At 29.7% G+C, this 17,227-nt stretch overlaps 2 protein-coding genes across 2 annotated transcripts; both read right to left on the bottom strand.

The window, feature by feature from the left end:
* Positions 1-3,408: 3,408 nt before the first annotated feature.
* Positions 3,409-6,410, bottom strand: LOC133812402 (receptor-like protein EIX2). Its single transcript, XM_062246298.1, has 2 exons — positions 3,813-6,410; positions 3,409-3,666 (listed from the first exon to the last, which is right to left on the bottom strand). Coding segments are annotated over exons 1-2 (2,577 nt in total). The 5' UTR covers positions 6,389-6,410; the 3' UTR covers positions 3,409-3,665.
* Positions 6,411-13,840: 7,430 nt separating this feature from the next.
* LOC133812424 (tubulin alpha-3 chain) lies at positions 13,841-16,564 on the bottom strand. Its single transcript, XM_062246317.1, has 5 exons — positions 16,307-16,564; positions 15,491-15,705; positions 15,183-15,382; positions 14,470-14,978; positions 13,841-14,383 (listed from the first exon to the last, which is right to left on the bottom strand). The coding sequence occupies exons 1-5, from the start codon at positions 16,417-16,419 to the stop codon at positions 14,071-14,073; spliced, it is 1,350 nt and encodes a 449-aa protein (XP_062102301.1). The 5' UTR covers positions 16,420-16,564; the 3' UTR covers positions 13,841-14,070.
* Between the last annotated feature and the right edge of the window lie 663 nt (positions 16,565-17,227).

Raw genomic sequence — 17,227 nt, 5'->3', positions numbered from 1 at the left:
AATTACTTGGTTCTGCAACAACATGAGCTTCCCTCAAACCAAAGATCTCTCATGTTATATGCTGTCTGTGTTAATGAAACAATTTGGAACCTTAGGAATGAGAGGCTTTATCGTCTCAATCAATAGCATTGACATGTTAACAGAGTCAATGAAGTGCTTAATTCAGGTGTCTCTTCAAGTTGCAAGCAAACATGTCCTAAGGAAAGCCAATCTGTTTCAATGCAGAAGCTGCAGAAGATGGACACAGCCTATGTAGACGCTTCTTTCGGTAACTCTTTTGCAGGGGCTGGAGTTGTGATGTTCGAAACTCCGACTCTCATGCAGGGGCGTGCCTGAGATGGACGATGCCCAAGACAAATAAAGAAAAAAAATGTTATTTTTCCAATTTTTACACATAAAATGATATTTTTCTAAAATTTGGCGACTTTTTTGTATGTAAAAATTGATATTTTTCTAAAATTTAGTAACCCTTTAGGGTGTGGGGCCTAGGCATGGGCCTAATCCTCCTATACTTAGGCACGACCCTGCTCTCATGGAACCAATCGTTTTTTTGCTGGAGGCCTTGAAGGATGTTCAATCTTTTGAAACGTGTCATGTTATTTTTTGTAACCTAACAGGTTCCATCTCAAAACCAATTGATGATGAGTGAAATAACTCATACTCTTATAAATTGTTGAATACACCTACACATATATTTTCTCTAACATCCATTCTCAAGATGGTGGCTATTTTTGCTCACCAATCTTGGACGGCTTGATCGCAAGTGACTCGTTGGCTCTTTTTGACTCACTATCTCCGAATCACAAAGGGCTCTTTTGGCCATCTTTTTGGACCGGTTATTGATTTGGATCGGATACATACTCGTTAGAGTTTTCTTTGGCTCTTGATACTATGTTAGAATGTGGAATATAGTGCATGGTAAGAAGCATGATGTTCCATCTCAAAACAAATTGGTAATGAGTGGAGTAACTCATACTCTTATAAATTGTTGAATATATCCACATACTTTCCATGTGTGATTTTTTCTCAAACAAACCCACACTGGATTTGTTCTCAGAATAAAGCAAGAGTAATTTTTTAATTAGATTGGTTACTAAAAAATATCATCATTCTTCAACTTTGACCAGCTAAAAGTCAACTTTTCTTGACTAAGAGAAAAACTCTCCAACAAGTATCAACTTCGATCATCAAATGCACACATTATTGTAATTATGTGATTAGACTATAATCATGCTATGATCATCACTAAAGATATTAGTATGTTTCCACTACAAAAAGTTACTTGTAAAATCAATATAGTTATTGACTTATCATAAAACCAACTAGAAAATGTAGGGGAAAAAAGAAAAAAAAAAGAAGTGTGGAACACTTGATGAAAAATAATAAATATTTTCATTATTATCCTATAATTGAGAAAACTTTTTAAAAATGATATTTTCTACTTTTAAGCATATATTACTTCATATATATATATATTTTGGTCATTTCAATTGACAACTTTATGAATTGATGAAATCATAGGACTATATGATTATTTCAAACGAGTGATGATAGCTATTTTTGTTGTATAACAGTCTTATTAGTACATTCATTCAATTTATTAGGAATATTTATTATTAATTAATTTAATATGATTCATTAATTTTTCTTTCATGAGTTTCTAGATTATTTATATGATCTTTTTCTTTTAAAATATATATTTATATATATAAATTATTTCAATTTAAATGTACCAACTCAGGGGGCAATAAATTATAAGGCATGGGTCGTGGAGGCATCGATCTAGATTTTTACTCATGTAAGGATGAGGTTAGTACTATCAAAAACATATTTAGGTGGTTGATCATATCTAAACATAGATCCATTGAAATATTATTATTTTAAATAATTTTATAAGATTTTTAATTTTATTTTTTCATATTTAGAAGAGTATACTTTTTTAGAACCTGTGTTTTTTCCAATTATCTGTTTGGATCTTGTGTTTTAAAAAAATTATTTTTAGACCTTATATTTTGTAAAATGATAAGGCACTCGTCTTAATACACATTCGATACCATGCATATACAATGAATTGTGTGTATGCAAATTGATCATTCTATTGTTGAAAGCTTTGGAGAAAAGAGAAAAACATGTATCACATCCAGAGTTTATCCAGGTTTGGCAATTGGAAATGATGCGCATTTGTATGTGTTTAACAAATGAAGTGAGACTGTGACTATAGAGAATCTTCATGCATGGAGTATGAAACGACCAATAGTCATGAACTAAAATTTAGAAATAAGTATTTTATTAGAAAATTTAGTTTTAGTCTTACTTTCTTTCTTTTTCGGATTTTAGCAGTTTCAGATGTTTATTTCTATTTTTTTGGCTTTAGATGTAATATTGATTTTTGGTGAATTTGTATCCATTAATAATGGCTAGCTTTAGTTAATAAACAGTTTGATTTCATTTTCTCAAATATATTCCGTTATACAATAATTAGCAAATTTTTTTTTATCTTTAATACTAGAGACGATAAATCCACATCTTAAAACTTTATAAAATTAGCTAAATATTGCTCTTCATTGTTCATAAAATGTATGAAAAAAAGTTGTCATAGTTTGCTGAGTTAATTAACTCGGCTGGTGTTATCTAATGTAATATATATATATATATATATATATAATAGAATGGCTTAAGATTAGGAACTAATTTTGTATCATCATTGTTATATACTTTTCAATGATTCATTGAATATATGAAAGGCTTTTGTTCAAAACACGTTGCATGTAGTACCCAAATTTAGTTAGTATCTTTTATTTTTACTTAAAATTTTAAAATTGTTAATTAATATTCATTTTTTTATTTATAAAATGAAGTCTAACATTCACATATTTCGTCATTTCACAAAACATGCTATCTTTAGACAAATGAATAGCACTTTGGCAGTCACAAAATACATTAGTCTTACCTTGCTCAAATCCAAGTTCACTAGCCAACCGTTTAAGCCAAGTTCCTTCCTTTCACAACTTCAGTGAATGCAATGATTAATATCCTTTAACGCATATGCATTGAACAATATTTTAAAAAATATTTAATTGAAATGAATTTTTTTACTTGATTGTTTATTATTATTATTAATATTATATAAATTTAAGAAAATTTCTAAACCGTCTGCTCGTTCACAAAGTCATATTCATGTCTTTATCTATTATCAATAAGACATGGCAACACTTTAATCTATTCTCTAAGAGAGGAATGTGTCAGTAGTGTAATGACTTTTCACTGTGTCGGGTTCAAATGGTATAAATATATATATATTTATATATGCATGCCTAGTAGTCTATACACTTTTGATCTCATTAATCTGAATTTATCTTTAAAGTTCAAGGTACACATTTAGCCAAATCAATGTCAAAAAAACTCAACTAACAAAAAGATACATTTATTTATTTCATACATAAAATATCATATCCATATATAAAGTGTTTTACTAGAAAGAAAAAAAACAAAAAAGAAATACAAATGATAACATGCTATATATATAGCTGAAAATAGACTAGCTAGTACACATATATATCTCAAAGAAATTTTAATGAGCAATCACTAAATTTTTATTCTTCTCTTTCGAGTTCTCTCGTCCATTAATTTCCACAGCTCTCCAAGATGAGATCTCCAAAAATGACTCTGTGATAACGAAGATGAAATACATTAATATTTCATTAATTAATTGTTTTTTAAGAAAATACAAGAGAATTCATAGTTATGATGATTATTTGAGGAATCATTATATACATATTTTGTAATAAAAAGAAGAAAACAAAAGTACTAACCATTTAGCATTGAAGTATCTCTTCAATTTAGAAACTTTAACGCTTATCATCACATAAAGCCAATCTTCAAATATATTTAAGCACCGAAAATAAGCAAGTCTTCGATAAAAGTTTAGGAACGAAGCTCCACAAACTCCAATAAAACCAAGAGCAAATCCAAATTCAAGACCAATGAAAAACCATGACATATCAAACCATTCTTGATGAAGTTCATGATTTCTAGAAGTTGCATGATCTCCACGGCATTCAGTCAAAAGAGGAAGTCCACATAATCCAAAATTTTCAACATATGAAGAATCATCGAAACTTTGCAATTGAGTACCTGTGGGGATCTTTCCTGACAAATGATTAAATGATAGATTCAAGTATGCCAAAAAAGATAATTCTGCCAAGCCCGTAGGAATTTTTCCACTAAAATTGTTATGAGACAAATCTAGTGATTCTAGTCGACTTAAATTCCCAATGTTCTGAGGTATGGCTCCACCCAAACTATTTCTCGACAAGTTCAACTGATTTAGTCCCACAAGATAAGTCAACTCTATAGGTATCTCTCCAATCAATTTATTACTTGAAAGGTCAATGACTCTAAATAATTTCAAATTTTGTATATTCTCATATTCCTTCCCTTTCCATATTATTGACTTCTCAAAATATACACTACGACCATCATATTCTTCAGATTTCTCTGCCATGGATGTGAAATTATTCATACAAGATGGGATAGCTCCATATATCCTATTATGGGAAATGTCCAAAATCTGAATGTATTGTAGATGGCAAAGAGTTGATGGTATTGCTCCATAAAAATGATTAGACTTTAGTTGCAAAACAACCAAATCTGTTAGTATTTCCCCAATCCACTTTGGTATAGTTCCTGCCAAGCTGTTCTCTCCAACATCTAGAAGTGACAATTGTGTACAATTCTTCATGGATGATGGTAAAGTTCCTGACAAGTTATTTTTCCTCAAACCTAGTGCTTGAATTCTATACAAGGAAGCTATTGAGCTTGGTATCACACCAGACAACCTATTGTTGTTCAAATTGAGATAGGACAAATGTCGTAATAAATGGAACAAACAGTTTGGAATGCTTCCAAATAACTTGTTATTAGAAAGATCAAGATGCTGCATTGTTCCATCAATTTGATCGCAAAAGAGAGGCTCAAAACATGTGAGAGTATTGTTGGAAAGAAATAATACACTTGCTTTGAGAAGAAGATTTGGTGGGATACATCCATGAAATTTGTTAGAGCTTAAATCAACGTATGGAGACTTATTATTAGATTCCAATAGACTATTTGGCAAGGTGCTGTTGATAAGATTGGAAGATAAATCAATATATGAAATATTTGACTGTGTTTGAAGCCAAGAAGGAAATTGTGAACCTATCATGCAAGATTTCAAATTGATATATTGGAGTTGAAAAGGAGGAACCCATGTGATGTTCATTTTCAAAGTTAAAGAGTTGGAAGATAAGTCAAGGTGTTTCAATTTGGAGAGTTTCTCAAGGTGTGTTTCAGAGACAAATCCGCTGAAAGAATTATTGGAAATGTCTAATAACTCAAGACTAGTGAGCTTGCCGATACTCTCTGGTAAAGTATCACTGAACTTATTGTCTGATACATACAACTCTCTCAAGTGCAAAAATCTTGACAAATCTCTAGGCAGTGGTCCAATTAGACTATTCCGAGACAAATTAAGAATTTCTAACGAGTTGTTATTGCAATCAAGGAGGCTTTCCAAGATATCAATGATGGTGGAATTGAATTCATTATAGGACAAATGTAATTCTTGAAGCCTGCAAAGACTCCCTATAGATTTCGGCACTTCCCCATCAAATCCACCCAAATTTAAATGCCTTAGATATTTCAAATTGTCAAAAGAATCTGGAATTGGAATAGGACTACTTTCGATATTGAAATAATAATAACCATCCAGAGAGAGATCAACAAGATTATTGCTCAAATTAAGCAAGCGAGAAACTGTTGTAGACCCAAATGCACTAAAGACATCGAGAGTTGTGATAGAATTGGTAGAGTTTGTGATATGAGAAAAAGAGGAATCATCTAGCTCTGGAAATTGACAATAAACTAGCTCTAAGGTTGATAAGGAGGGAGCTGTTTTAAATGAATGAAACCAGTCTTTGGCTTTACTGAAGTTTGTACCACCCAGTTTAAAGATTCTCAGATAAGAGAGGTGAGAAAGCCATTTGAAACTATTAGCAGTCAAACCACTATAGTGACTAAGGTCAAGAATACGTAAGTTGGTGAGGTTTCCCAGTTCTGAAGGAATATTTCCAGTTATATAATTCCATGAAAAATCAAGATAACGTAACTTGGTGAGGTTTCCAAGTTCTGAAGGAATATTTCCAGTTATAGAATTATCTGACAAATCAAGATATTTGAGATTTGTGAAGGCTCCTATAAACTTTGGGATTTTAGTGAAATCATTGTAACTAAGATTCAAATACTCCAAATATTGGAGCTGGACCAAAGAGGCACTAATTTCACCGGAAATAGGTGTCACACCATAACTACCATCAATATAGTAGGTAATATAAGGATCAAGATGAAGCATGATAATATGATTGGTCAAGTTATCGCACCTGATTCCTTTCCATGTGCATCAATCTTTGTTGTTGCTTGTCCAAGATGGTAGGACCTCATCACGATCACCATACTTATTCATAAGGCCTCGTTTGAAGGTGAGAAGAGCTTGTCACTCTGTTTCGATACAGAAATTTTGAACTTGATGAGAAACCCCAGATGCATGCGTAGTACTACCCAAAACAACATGACTAGTAGTACTGACTAGCAAGAGCAGAAGCATCACAATCATCATATTGAGAATTCAAAGTGATTAATAGTTATATTATAAGCAATGACTGAATGCCTCACATTCATCTAACTATACATATATATATATAGAGAGAAAATAAATAAATACAAATTTATATTCACGTCTCTCCTTGATTTATCACTGCCCACCCAGACACATTAAATAACAACGTGTTATTTGGTTCAGTTGATAAGAAATTTCATAAAGGAAGATTCAACGTTTATTTAAGGCTTGAAAGTAATGTGAGATTGATTGGAGCTTGAAATTTAAAAATTCAATTAATATTTTTTTTTCAATTATTTCTGATGTTTACAATTACTTTAAATTCTTTTCCGAACTCCAAAATATTGATTAAAGAAAATTGTTATTAGTATTCAAAATTATATCTGAAGTTTCTTATATATATTTTTTGTTTTATAACAAATTCACAAAGTAATTTTTTTAATAAATTAACTAAAAAAATCTTGTAATTTTAGCTATGAACATATTTATTTTCTAGATATAAGTGTCTTTTTCTTTTAAGATAAGTTATATTCCAATATTCAAAATTATATGAAACAAATAAAAGTATTAAACTTCCAGCGTATTGCTTGGTTTTAAGAGGGTAAGCTGCTTCGCCTCTCATTTTCTTCTATTTATTATTTTGGAAAAAAAATATAATTTTAGATAATATCCCAAACTTCTAGCATGTTGCTTGGGTTTCAAAATAAGTCAACATCATTTACATTAAATTTTAATTACAAATAAAATAATTTTACATTAATTCAGATGGTTTAGGATGTTTTTATGACTGAACAAGTCATTTATTCATTTTATAAGAAATTTAAATAAAGTGACAATAAGGCAAAATCAAATATTAAGCTACATATATAACTAAGGTTTTAGTTTCTAATGTATCGGCTAATTGGATAATATAATAATTTCAATTACAAGTAAAATAATTTTACATTTAGATGGTTTAGGATGTTTTACTAAAATGTCATCATATTATAAATTCAGATCTGTATTGAACTTTTTTCCCATTCTTTGTTATTATTTATTGAAAGGGACAAGTTTGTGCTTTGATATGTATATATATTCCATTGTCAATTATTTAATATTACAAACTAATTTGAGCGTGTTGCTTGGTGTAAAGGCAAGTCAATATCACTTACATTAAATGTGGTAAGTATATTTTTGTCTATTATTTATTTAAATAAAATATTATTTTTAAAAAAATTATATTTTTTTTGTCTATTATTGTTACGACTAAAAGTAGCATTTAGTCACAAATTTTTTATTACACTCAGAGCAACTTTAACTATGAACACTAAAATTTTGTTGAACCAACATCAAAATGAGGTAATTTTAACACCATATTTTTTTTTCCAATCCAGCCATAACACTAAAAATTACACCAAAAAATATTTTCAACATTGTTATATTCTCCACAAAGTAAACATTATATCATTATATTATTTTATCTTACAAATTAAATAATATACATATATTTCTATATATAAAATATTAATATAAAACACAAAAACAAAACAAAAAAATTTGCCATGGTGAACAGTGTCATATCAATAATGTCGTGGCACCGTTCATGTATTTAATTTTCTAGTCTCATTGGAGTGATATATGGTGTTGGATCAACACCAAATTGGTGTTTTGCAGTCCCATGGTGCTTGAAGTTAGGGATGGGCAACATTCAAATCAATCCAATTATACTGAACCAATCAAATTCAATCTAATTACAAAAAAATAAATATCTAATTACAATTGGAATGAATTTGAATAAATGGATTGAATTGGATTGGATTGAATTAAATGGATTGGATAAGGATGTAAAAAGGGTGAGGACAAGTTTGTGCTTTGGTGTTTTGTAGTCCCATTAGAGTTGAATCAAATCAATCCCATTTTTTTTTATTATTTATTAAAAGGAACAAGTTTGTGCTTTAGTATATATATTTTTATATATATATATATATATATATTCCATTGTCAACCATGTTCCATACTCAAAATAAATCCCACTATTTTTATATATAGAAGTTATTAAGTAGTTTGAAGTAGTCACACTTCAATTATTTAATATTTGAGCGTGTTGCTTGGTGTCAAGGCAAGTCAATATATTTTACATTAAATATGGTGAATATATTTTTGTCTATTATTTATTTAAATAAAAGATTATTTTAAAAAAATTATATATATTTTTTTGTCTCTATTATTGTAAAGAACGCCCTAAACTAATACTTGTAAAACATTCGCATAACATAATTTATAAAATAATACCACTCATTATCAAAGTCTCAGTGGGGACTTGCTTAAAACAATGCAAGCTGGCGCCATTAGTTTTAAAAGAAAACATAAATTTTTATGCAAAGTTCAAAGAAACAAAATTAAACAACTGAGTCCCACTGATAATTTAGGAAAGTCTCTTAAAACAAAACATTATTTAAATGGCGTTCTACGATGATCGTTATTCCGTCCATAGGATTACCCCACGCCATACACCCCATGATGATAGAACTCCTCACGTCACCACGCATGCCATAAAGAAATCATATTTGCTACCTGGAAGGAAAGTAAGGGGGTGAGCTAAAAGCCCAGTAAGTAAGTACAAACAATAAGCAAGTAAGAATACAACAAATACAAACACTAACGTTCATCTAAAACATCATGGCAAATCATAACATTTTCGTAACATATCATCATATCACATTCATACAGCATACATGATGAGTATGGCTCGCTAGTTGTCCATGTCACCCTATGAGGTAAACAAGAGTCTCTGGTCCTTGAATAACCTCGGCGCGTCTGCCCTAAGAGTTACGTCTTTATGTATAGTAACTCGTTGGATGTATCTAACATCCATAAACATATCATATTCAACATATCATCACATTATGACATTCATAATTCATAATAATTCATTCATACAACAGTCTTACCATTCATAGCATAAAATCATAAAATCTATCTAACTTCCTTACCTCAAGTCCAAGCAAATTCAACGAGCAGGAACACTTCACAAAGAGCCTAGAATACAATGACAAGGCACTCGTTTTAAAAATGATATTTTCCACTTTTAAGCATATATTACTATATATATATATTTTGGTCATTTCAATTGATAACTTTATGAATTGATGAAATCATAGGACTACATGATTATTTCAAATGAGTAATTATAGCTATTTTTGTTGTATAACAGTATTATTAGTACATTCATTCAATTTATTAGGAATATTTATTATTAATTAATTTAACATGATTCATTAATTTTTCTTTCATGAGTTTGTAGATTATTTATATGGCCTTTTTTAAAAATATATATATATATATAAATTATTTCAATTTAAATGTACCAACTCAGGGGGCAATAAATTATAAGGCATGGGTCGTGGAGGCATCGATCTAGATTTTTACTCATGTAAGGATGAGGTTAGTACTATCAAAAACATATTTAGGTGGTTGATCATATCTAAACATAGATCCATTGAATTATTATTATTTTAAATAGTTTTATAAGATTTTTAATTTTATTTTTTTATATTTAGAAGAGTATACTTTTTTAGAACTTGTGTTTTTTCCAATTATCTGTTTGGATCTTGTGTTTTAAAAAATTTATTTTTAGACCTTATATTTTGTAAAATGATTCAAATCGACCCTTAAACTCAATTTTGATGAAAAGAATTGAATATAACAACACCATTTTTAAGCAGAATAATTTTATTTTTGTTCTGAATTGTTAGTTTGATAAATTATTTGTGATTTCAGTTGTTAAAACTTTGATCAAAATCGGGTTTAGGGTTCTATTAGAACCATTTTACAAAATATATAGTCCAAAATATAATTTGTCAAAACACAAGATCCAAACAAGTAATGAGACAAAATACAAAGTCCAAACAGATAATGAGACAAAATATAGGGTCCAAAAATGTATAAACCCTATTTAGAAAGCTAAAAAAGTATATTAGAATACACACAATAAAATAAGTAATTTATTATTATAATTTATTAGAATTTCATTAAACATAATTATATTTAGAGATTTTTATGAAACCAAAATGTGATCACAATAAATACTAAATTAATTGATATTAGTTAAAATAGAGAACAACAAAATTGATCATCTAAAATAGCTTTTCACTTTATATTTAACTAAAATTTAAGGAACACCTTTGGAGATGTTCCAAGTAAAACAAAAATTTATTAATTTTACAAAATATGTCATATAAAAAAAATTAAGTCAGGAATGACATAGTAGTGAAAATGAATAGAGAAAAAGTAAGTGTGAAAAAAAAATCATGATTGCACACATTTATTATATGTTGTACAAGAGTCATATTGATTTTGGATAATGTTTAAATTTTTAAATAAAAAAAGAAAAGCAAAACTTCAAGATGTGACAATTTTTAGTACAAGTAGTTGTAGCAATTTTCAAAGGAGCAAGTAACTTGAAGTAATGAAAATTAAAGATAAGAATCATATGTTGCCATCAATTGTATGGTGCAAAAATTGAACTTTAGTACTACTAAAGTACAAACCATATAGTTGTGAAAGAGATTTCATGTGTGTGAATATGTATGTAATTAAGCTCACAACTAACACAAAAGTACCACTTAATATTATTTTGACTTTTATGTTTCATGTGATTGCAAAACATTTGCTACAAATACAACCAAACCAAATGGAAAAAAGGGGGAAAAGTAATTGAGAGGCAAAATTATGTTTTGTTTATTTTGGAGAGGTTTGATTGTTATTTTTATTTAATTTATGGATATATATTCTTTAAATATCTAAAGTACTTTCTTGTTACGAGAGTAATGATAGAGTTGCATATAACATTTACACGCAATAATGAATAATTATTTTCAACTATACAATTTAAAAATCATAAATATGATTTTTGTCCTTTGAACTATTACCACTATCTTATTGTGTCCTTGAATTTTTTCGTGTTGTTTTAAATTTCTCTCGAACTATTATTGTTATCTTATTGTGCATTTTCTGTTTGTTTTCATCATACATGGTTAACAAAGTGATGATTTGACACTTAAGATAGTGATGTGGCATTGACACGTTACTGGCACGTGTATAATTAAAATTTAAAAAGTAATTAAAAAATAAAAGATATAAAAATAATTTCAAAAGATTAAAAAAATAAAAAATAACTTAAAAATGATAAAATCTATTTTTTTTTTTACTTTTTTCTTTCTTCTCCTCCATTTAAAAATTATAATTTGTTCTTAATATTTAAAATTAAATAAGTAAAAATAGAAAAAATATTTAATAAAAAATATATTTTACTAAAAAATTATGAAATATATTTTCTTATTAAAATATATATATTTTTTTACTTTTTTTCTTTTCTTTTTCCTATTTTTACTTTTTTTTTCTTTCTTCTCCTCCATTGAAGAATTATTATTTTTTCTTAATATTTAAAATTAAATAAGAAAAAAAAGAAGTAAAAAATATATTTAATAATATTTTAGTAAAATAGATTTTTTATTTTTAAATTATTACTAAAATATTAAAATATATATTTTTACTTCTTTTTCTTTTCTATTTTTACTTTTTCTTATTTAATTTCAAATATTAAGAAAAAAATAATAAATGTTAAATGGAGTTAGAAAGAAAAGAAGACAAAAGAAGTAAAAAAAAAATAGACTTTAAAATTTTTAATTATTTTTTGAAATATTTTTTATTTTTATTTTCAAGACCGGCATTGCCGTGCCTGACTAACTGTTCTGTTTTTTTTTTCTTTTCAAGTGATAACTACTATTTTATGAAGAAGGAAAGAATAGTTCTAATCTACTAATAGTCACCATCCATACTATTACCTTCTTTGTCTGGTTGTTTAGAAATTAAATTTTAATTAAAAACAAAATAAAATAGATAATATTGCTAAAATAAAGAACAACATTTAGTGTTGGATATGATATAGTAATCCAAGTGGATCCCACAAATAATTCAAATGTGAATCTGAAATCTATCTATATTATATATATATATATATGCATAAAAATTCATTGCACTGTACTTTCAAAATTTTGTGGTCATCCTATTCATCAAAATCATTCAATACATATGTTTTTTTTTTATATATATTGAATTAGACAGCTTGTGTCTAGTTTAAATGTAGAGATTGATTTAGATCTTGTTTGGTGGATGAGATATTATTGGATTGGATTCGAACAAAAAACGAGTGAATTAATATGATAATATTATTGTAGTTTTTTCGTAACAAGATTATCTAAGTGTTTTCACGAGTTAGATGAATTTATTAGAACAATGAAGAAGGGGCTTGAGTTTTTAATGTCATTATTTTATGATAATTTATTCATTTAGTAATTTTTATTTTTGCAAAGTATCATTTTAGTTGATAATTTTGCAAAATAGATAAAAGGAGATTTGAGAGAGAATCAAAAGGGAGACTAGGTTTTCATTATGTTAAAAGAGATGAAAATAAGAGTACAAGAGCAACAAAATATATAGCCAAAATAATGAGAGACTAAAAGACTAAACTACCCTTATATATTAATAAAACTTATATTATTAACATTAGTACCATCTTTTTTCAATAATGTTCATATAGTATCTTGTATTTTACAATCATATATATTTGGTACCCTAAACTCATATTTGATAAATAAAATTTTGTCAATATGATCAAACTGTCATCAATTAAATGTAATTAATTAATTAAATTTGAAATTGAAACTCATAATTGAGAGCAGTTTGATTAAATTGGTAAAATTTTATTAATTAAATTTGAGTTTAAGGTACTAAATATGTACGATTTTAAAATACAAGGTACCAAATATGTAAGATTTTAAAGTACAGAATACCAAATAAGCATTATTGTAAACACAGAGTACCAAAATAAAACTTTACAATTACAAAAACACAACGTACTAAATAGTTACCTACCCTTATTTTATATTGACAAATTCATTCTTTTTTGGCTGCAACAGAAAGGGCACAACGCAAAAAAGTTCAAGGCAAAAATACTATTTGTCCTTTTTTCTTTTTCTTTTCCTGTTCTGTGATACTTTTCCAATGGGCAATGCTTTTTTCTTTCATTTATTGATCTGTTTCATCAACATGTAATTTGTAAAATGCCAAAAACAAAAAAGTACATTCAAAGAAAAAAAAAGCTAAGCTAAACAAGAAGAAGAGAGTTTTTTTATCTGCAACTTATGATTCAGAAAAGAATCATTTCATTAATATCAAAAAAAGAACACATGTGATTGATGGCATAAGTACATAAATTCTTACAATTCCATGGCATTAAAGACAGATTAAAATTTGATCGTACAGCTCAATACAGACAAAACACTTGCAAAAGCGAAATATAGGAGGTAGTGAAGAAGAAGCAAATCGCCATGATATACAAAAATATCAAGATAAAACGCCCTTGCATAACATCATCATCAGTAGTCTTCATTTTCCTCTTCATCGTCGGCTCCTTCAGCACCAACTTCCTCGTAATCTTTCTCGAGGGCCGCAAGGTCTTCACGGGCTTCCGAGAACTCACCTTCCTCCATACCTTCACCGACGTACCAGTGGACGAATGCCCTCTTGGCGTACATGAGATCGAACTTGTGGTCAATACGCGAGAAGACCTCAGCCACGGCTGTGTTGTTGCTGATCATGCAAACAGCTCGTTGCACTTTGGCAAGATCACCGCCCGGCACAACTGTTGGAGGCTGGTAGTTTATACCGCATTTAAAGCCAGTTGGGCACCTGCATCATCCAACCGCATAAGAAACTCTTCAAAAATCAAAGTAAAGAAAGCTTTGTGCAAAATATGAATGAAGTTTAACTCTTACCAGTCAACAAATTGCACAGTCCTTTTGGTTTTGATAGTAGCAACGGCGGCATTTACATCCTTAGGAACAACATCTCCCCTGTACATCAGACAGCAGGCCATGTATTTTCCATGTCTAGGGTCACACTTCGCCATCATGCTCGATGGCTCAAACACTGCATTTGTGATCTCAGGTACAGATAGCTGTTCATGGTATGCTTTCTCAGCTGAGATAACAGGGGCATATGAAGAAAGCATGAAATGAATTCGGGGGTATGGCACGAGGTTAGTCTGGAACTCTGTGATGTCAACGTTAATGGCTCCATCAAACCTCAACGAGGTTGTCAATGAGGATATGATTTGTGATATCAAACGGTTCAAATTTGTGTATGTTGGCCTCTCAATGTCTAGGGATCTCCTGCAGATGTCATAGATAGCTTCATTGTCCAACAACACAGCCACATCTGTGTGTTCAAGAAGGGAGTGTGTAGATAGAACACTGTTGTAAGGTTCCACAACTGCCGTCGAAACCTGTAATCAAGAGAGAAAAACTCGTTCATAAATAACAGAACAATGTAACAATGTATAATATAGGCATAAAATTCCGAGGATCTGAAATATAGATGCCTAAGAGGGACTCGAACATCTGACCTTGTGGCAGCAAACCACATGCCTAACCGTTTAAGTACCCCTCTCGGGTGACACGCATGAAACTCTATTAGTAGCTAAATGTACCTGGGGTGAAGGATAGATAGTGAAGCCAAGCTTTGACTTCTTTCCATAATCTACAGACAAGCGTTCTAACAACAAAGATCCCAAACCAGAGCCAGTACCACCACCAACAGCGCTGAACACCAAAAACCCTTGCAATCCAGTGCAGTTATCAGCCAATTTCCTTACTCGGTCAAGGCAGAGATCTACAATTTCCTTCCCAACTGCAACACATAACCAAAAACAAAAGGCTCAAGTAAGTAACAACACCAACACATTGAGATAATACAAGTTTGCTATTCAATGTGATTCAGAAACGATCTCGGTTTCACCTGTATAATGTCCTCTTGCGAAATTGTTAGCAGCATCCTCCTTCCCAGAAATGAGTTGCTCAGGGTGGAATAGCTGGCGGTACTCGCCGGTTCTAACCTCGTCGATAACGGTGGGTTCCAAGTCAACAAAGATAGCTCTAGGCACATGCTTGCCTGAACTTGTCTCACTGAAGAAGGTGTTGAAGGCATCATGGGCAACACCAACTGTATTGTCACTGCATTCAAAGAAAAAAAATACATAACATTCCATTAGTCACAATAAACCAAACACATGGCGATCGTTATAAAATCCAAAATGGTTTAAGACTACACTTCAATATGATATGAACATGTATATATCTTTAAACAGGAACCACCAAACACTATGATCAAGCTTCTTGCTTTAACCTCAATTTTCATCAAATCAATTAACATAATCCAAAATCCATGGGACCCAACTTCTCTAAATTGTCTTCTGATCTCAAACAGCAAACCTCTAATACAGATCCATATCAACCAAAACTTCTAAACAAGTTGATCCAATTCGATTAAACAGCCTTCACTTTCATCACAAAATACAAGAATTAACACACCCATTTACCTTTTCCCATACAACAATGTGCATAAAAAAAAACAATAATTCAATTAATACAAAACTCCTTAAACAAATCTCAAACAACGGATCCAGTGAAATACAATAGCAACACAAGTACACATACACTACCTGGTCCCATCAAAATCCAAATTCTCCCAAACCAAAAAATACCCATCAACAAAAATTGAAAATTTCACAAAACCCAAATGGATTCGACACAAAAACAAGAAGAAAGTTCTCACCTTGGCATCATACCATCAGGGTGGATGCCATGCTCAAGACAATAGAGCTCCCAGCATGAATTTCCAACCTGAATTCCAGCCTGACCTATATGAATGCTTATAATTTCTCTCATGATTCGTCAGTGCAATGGGTCTACGCGTGCTTGATCAGAAGGAAAATATCTGGGACTGGGAGTGGTGGCGGGGAATGGCGGAGGTAGTAGTGGTGGTGGTTTTCTTGGCGAAAGAGAAAGAAGGAAAATTGTTGAGAAAAAATGAGAAATATTAGGTCAGAAAATGAGAATAGAAAAGGGGGGTCTAATAAAATGGGAATGGATAAAGATTTGAAGTCCGGAAGTGAATTTTAATTTTAAATTTTTTTATATAAATAAACAATAAAAATAAAAAAATAAATTACAGATAGATAAGTGTTCTTCCCTCCCCACCTGCCATTTGGCGACAGCACACTATTGGGTCCCAACCGCCCAATTTTGTTGTCTTTCCCATTTTACCCTTCTCAAATTACCCCTTTTCTCTTTAATTTATTTTTTAATTATTATTATTTTTGAAAAATAAATAGTTTAGGCTGAGAAAAGCTAGTTGATATTTACTGTCCATTAACTATAAAAAGTTATTGACTTAGTTTGAATTTTATTATTAGAGAAAAAATAAATTTTTTTTATAAATTTTATAAGAGAATTTTTTTAATATTTTGTTTTTTTAGTTTACAATTATTTAAAAATTATATTATATTTTATCCTTTTTTTAGTTACCCTCTTCCTTTTTTATTTATTTTTAATAATCTGCCAGGTGATATATGGTGTCCATTAACCATATAAAGTTATAGGTTTTGTTTGGATTTTAGATTTTTTAATAAAAATTTTTGAGAGAAAGAGTAGATAAAAATAATATTTTTTAAAAAAATTATAAGATATTTTATTT

Source organism: Humulus lupulus, unplaced genomic scaffold (genome assembly GCF_963169125.1).
Source record: "Humulus lupulus unplaced genomic scaffold, drHumLupu1.1 SCAFFOLD_29, whole genome shotgun sequence".
NCBI lineage: Eukaryota > Viridiplantae > Streptophyta > Magnoliopsida > Rosales > Cannabaceae > Humulus > Humulus lupulus.
This window is presented reverse-complemented; position numbering and strand designations above follow the sequence as displayed.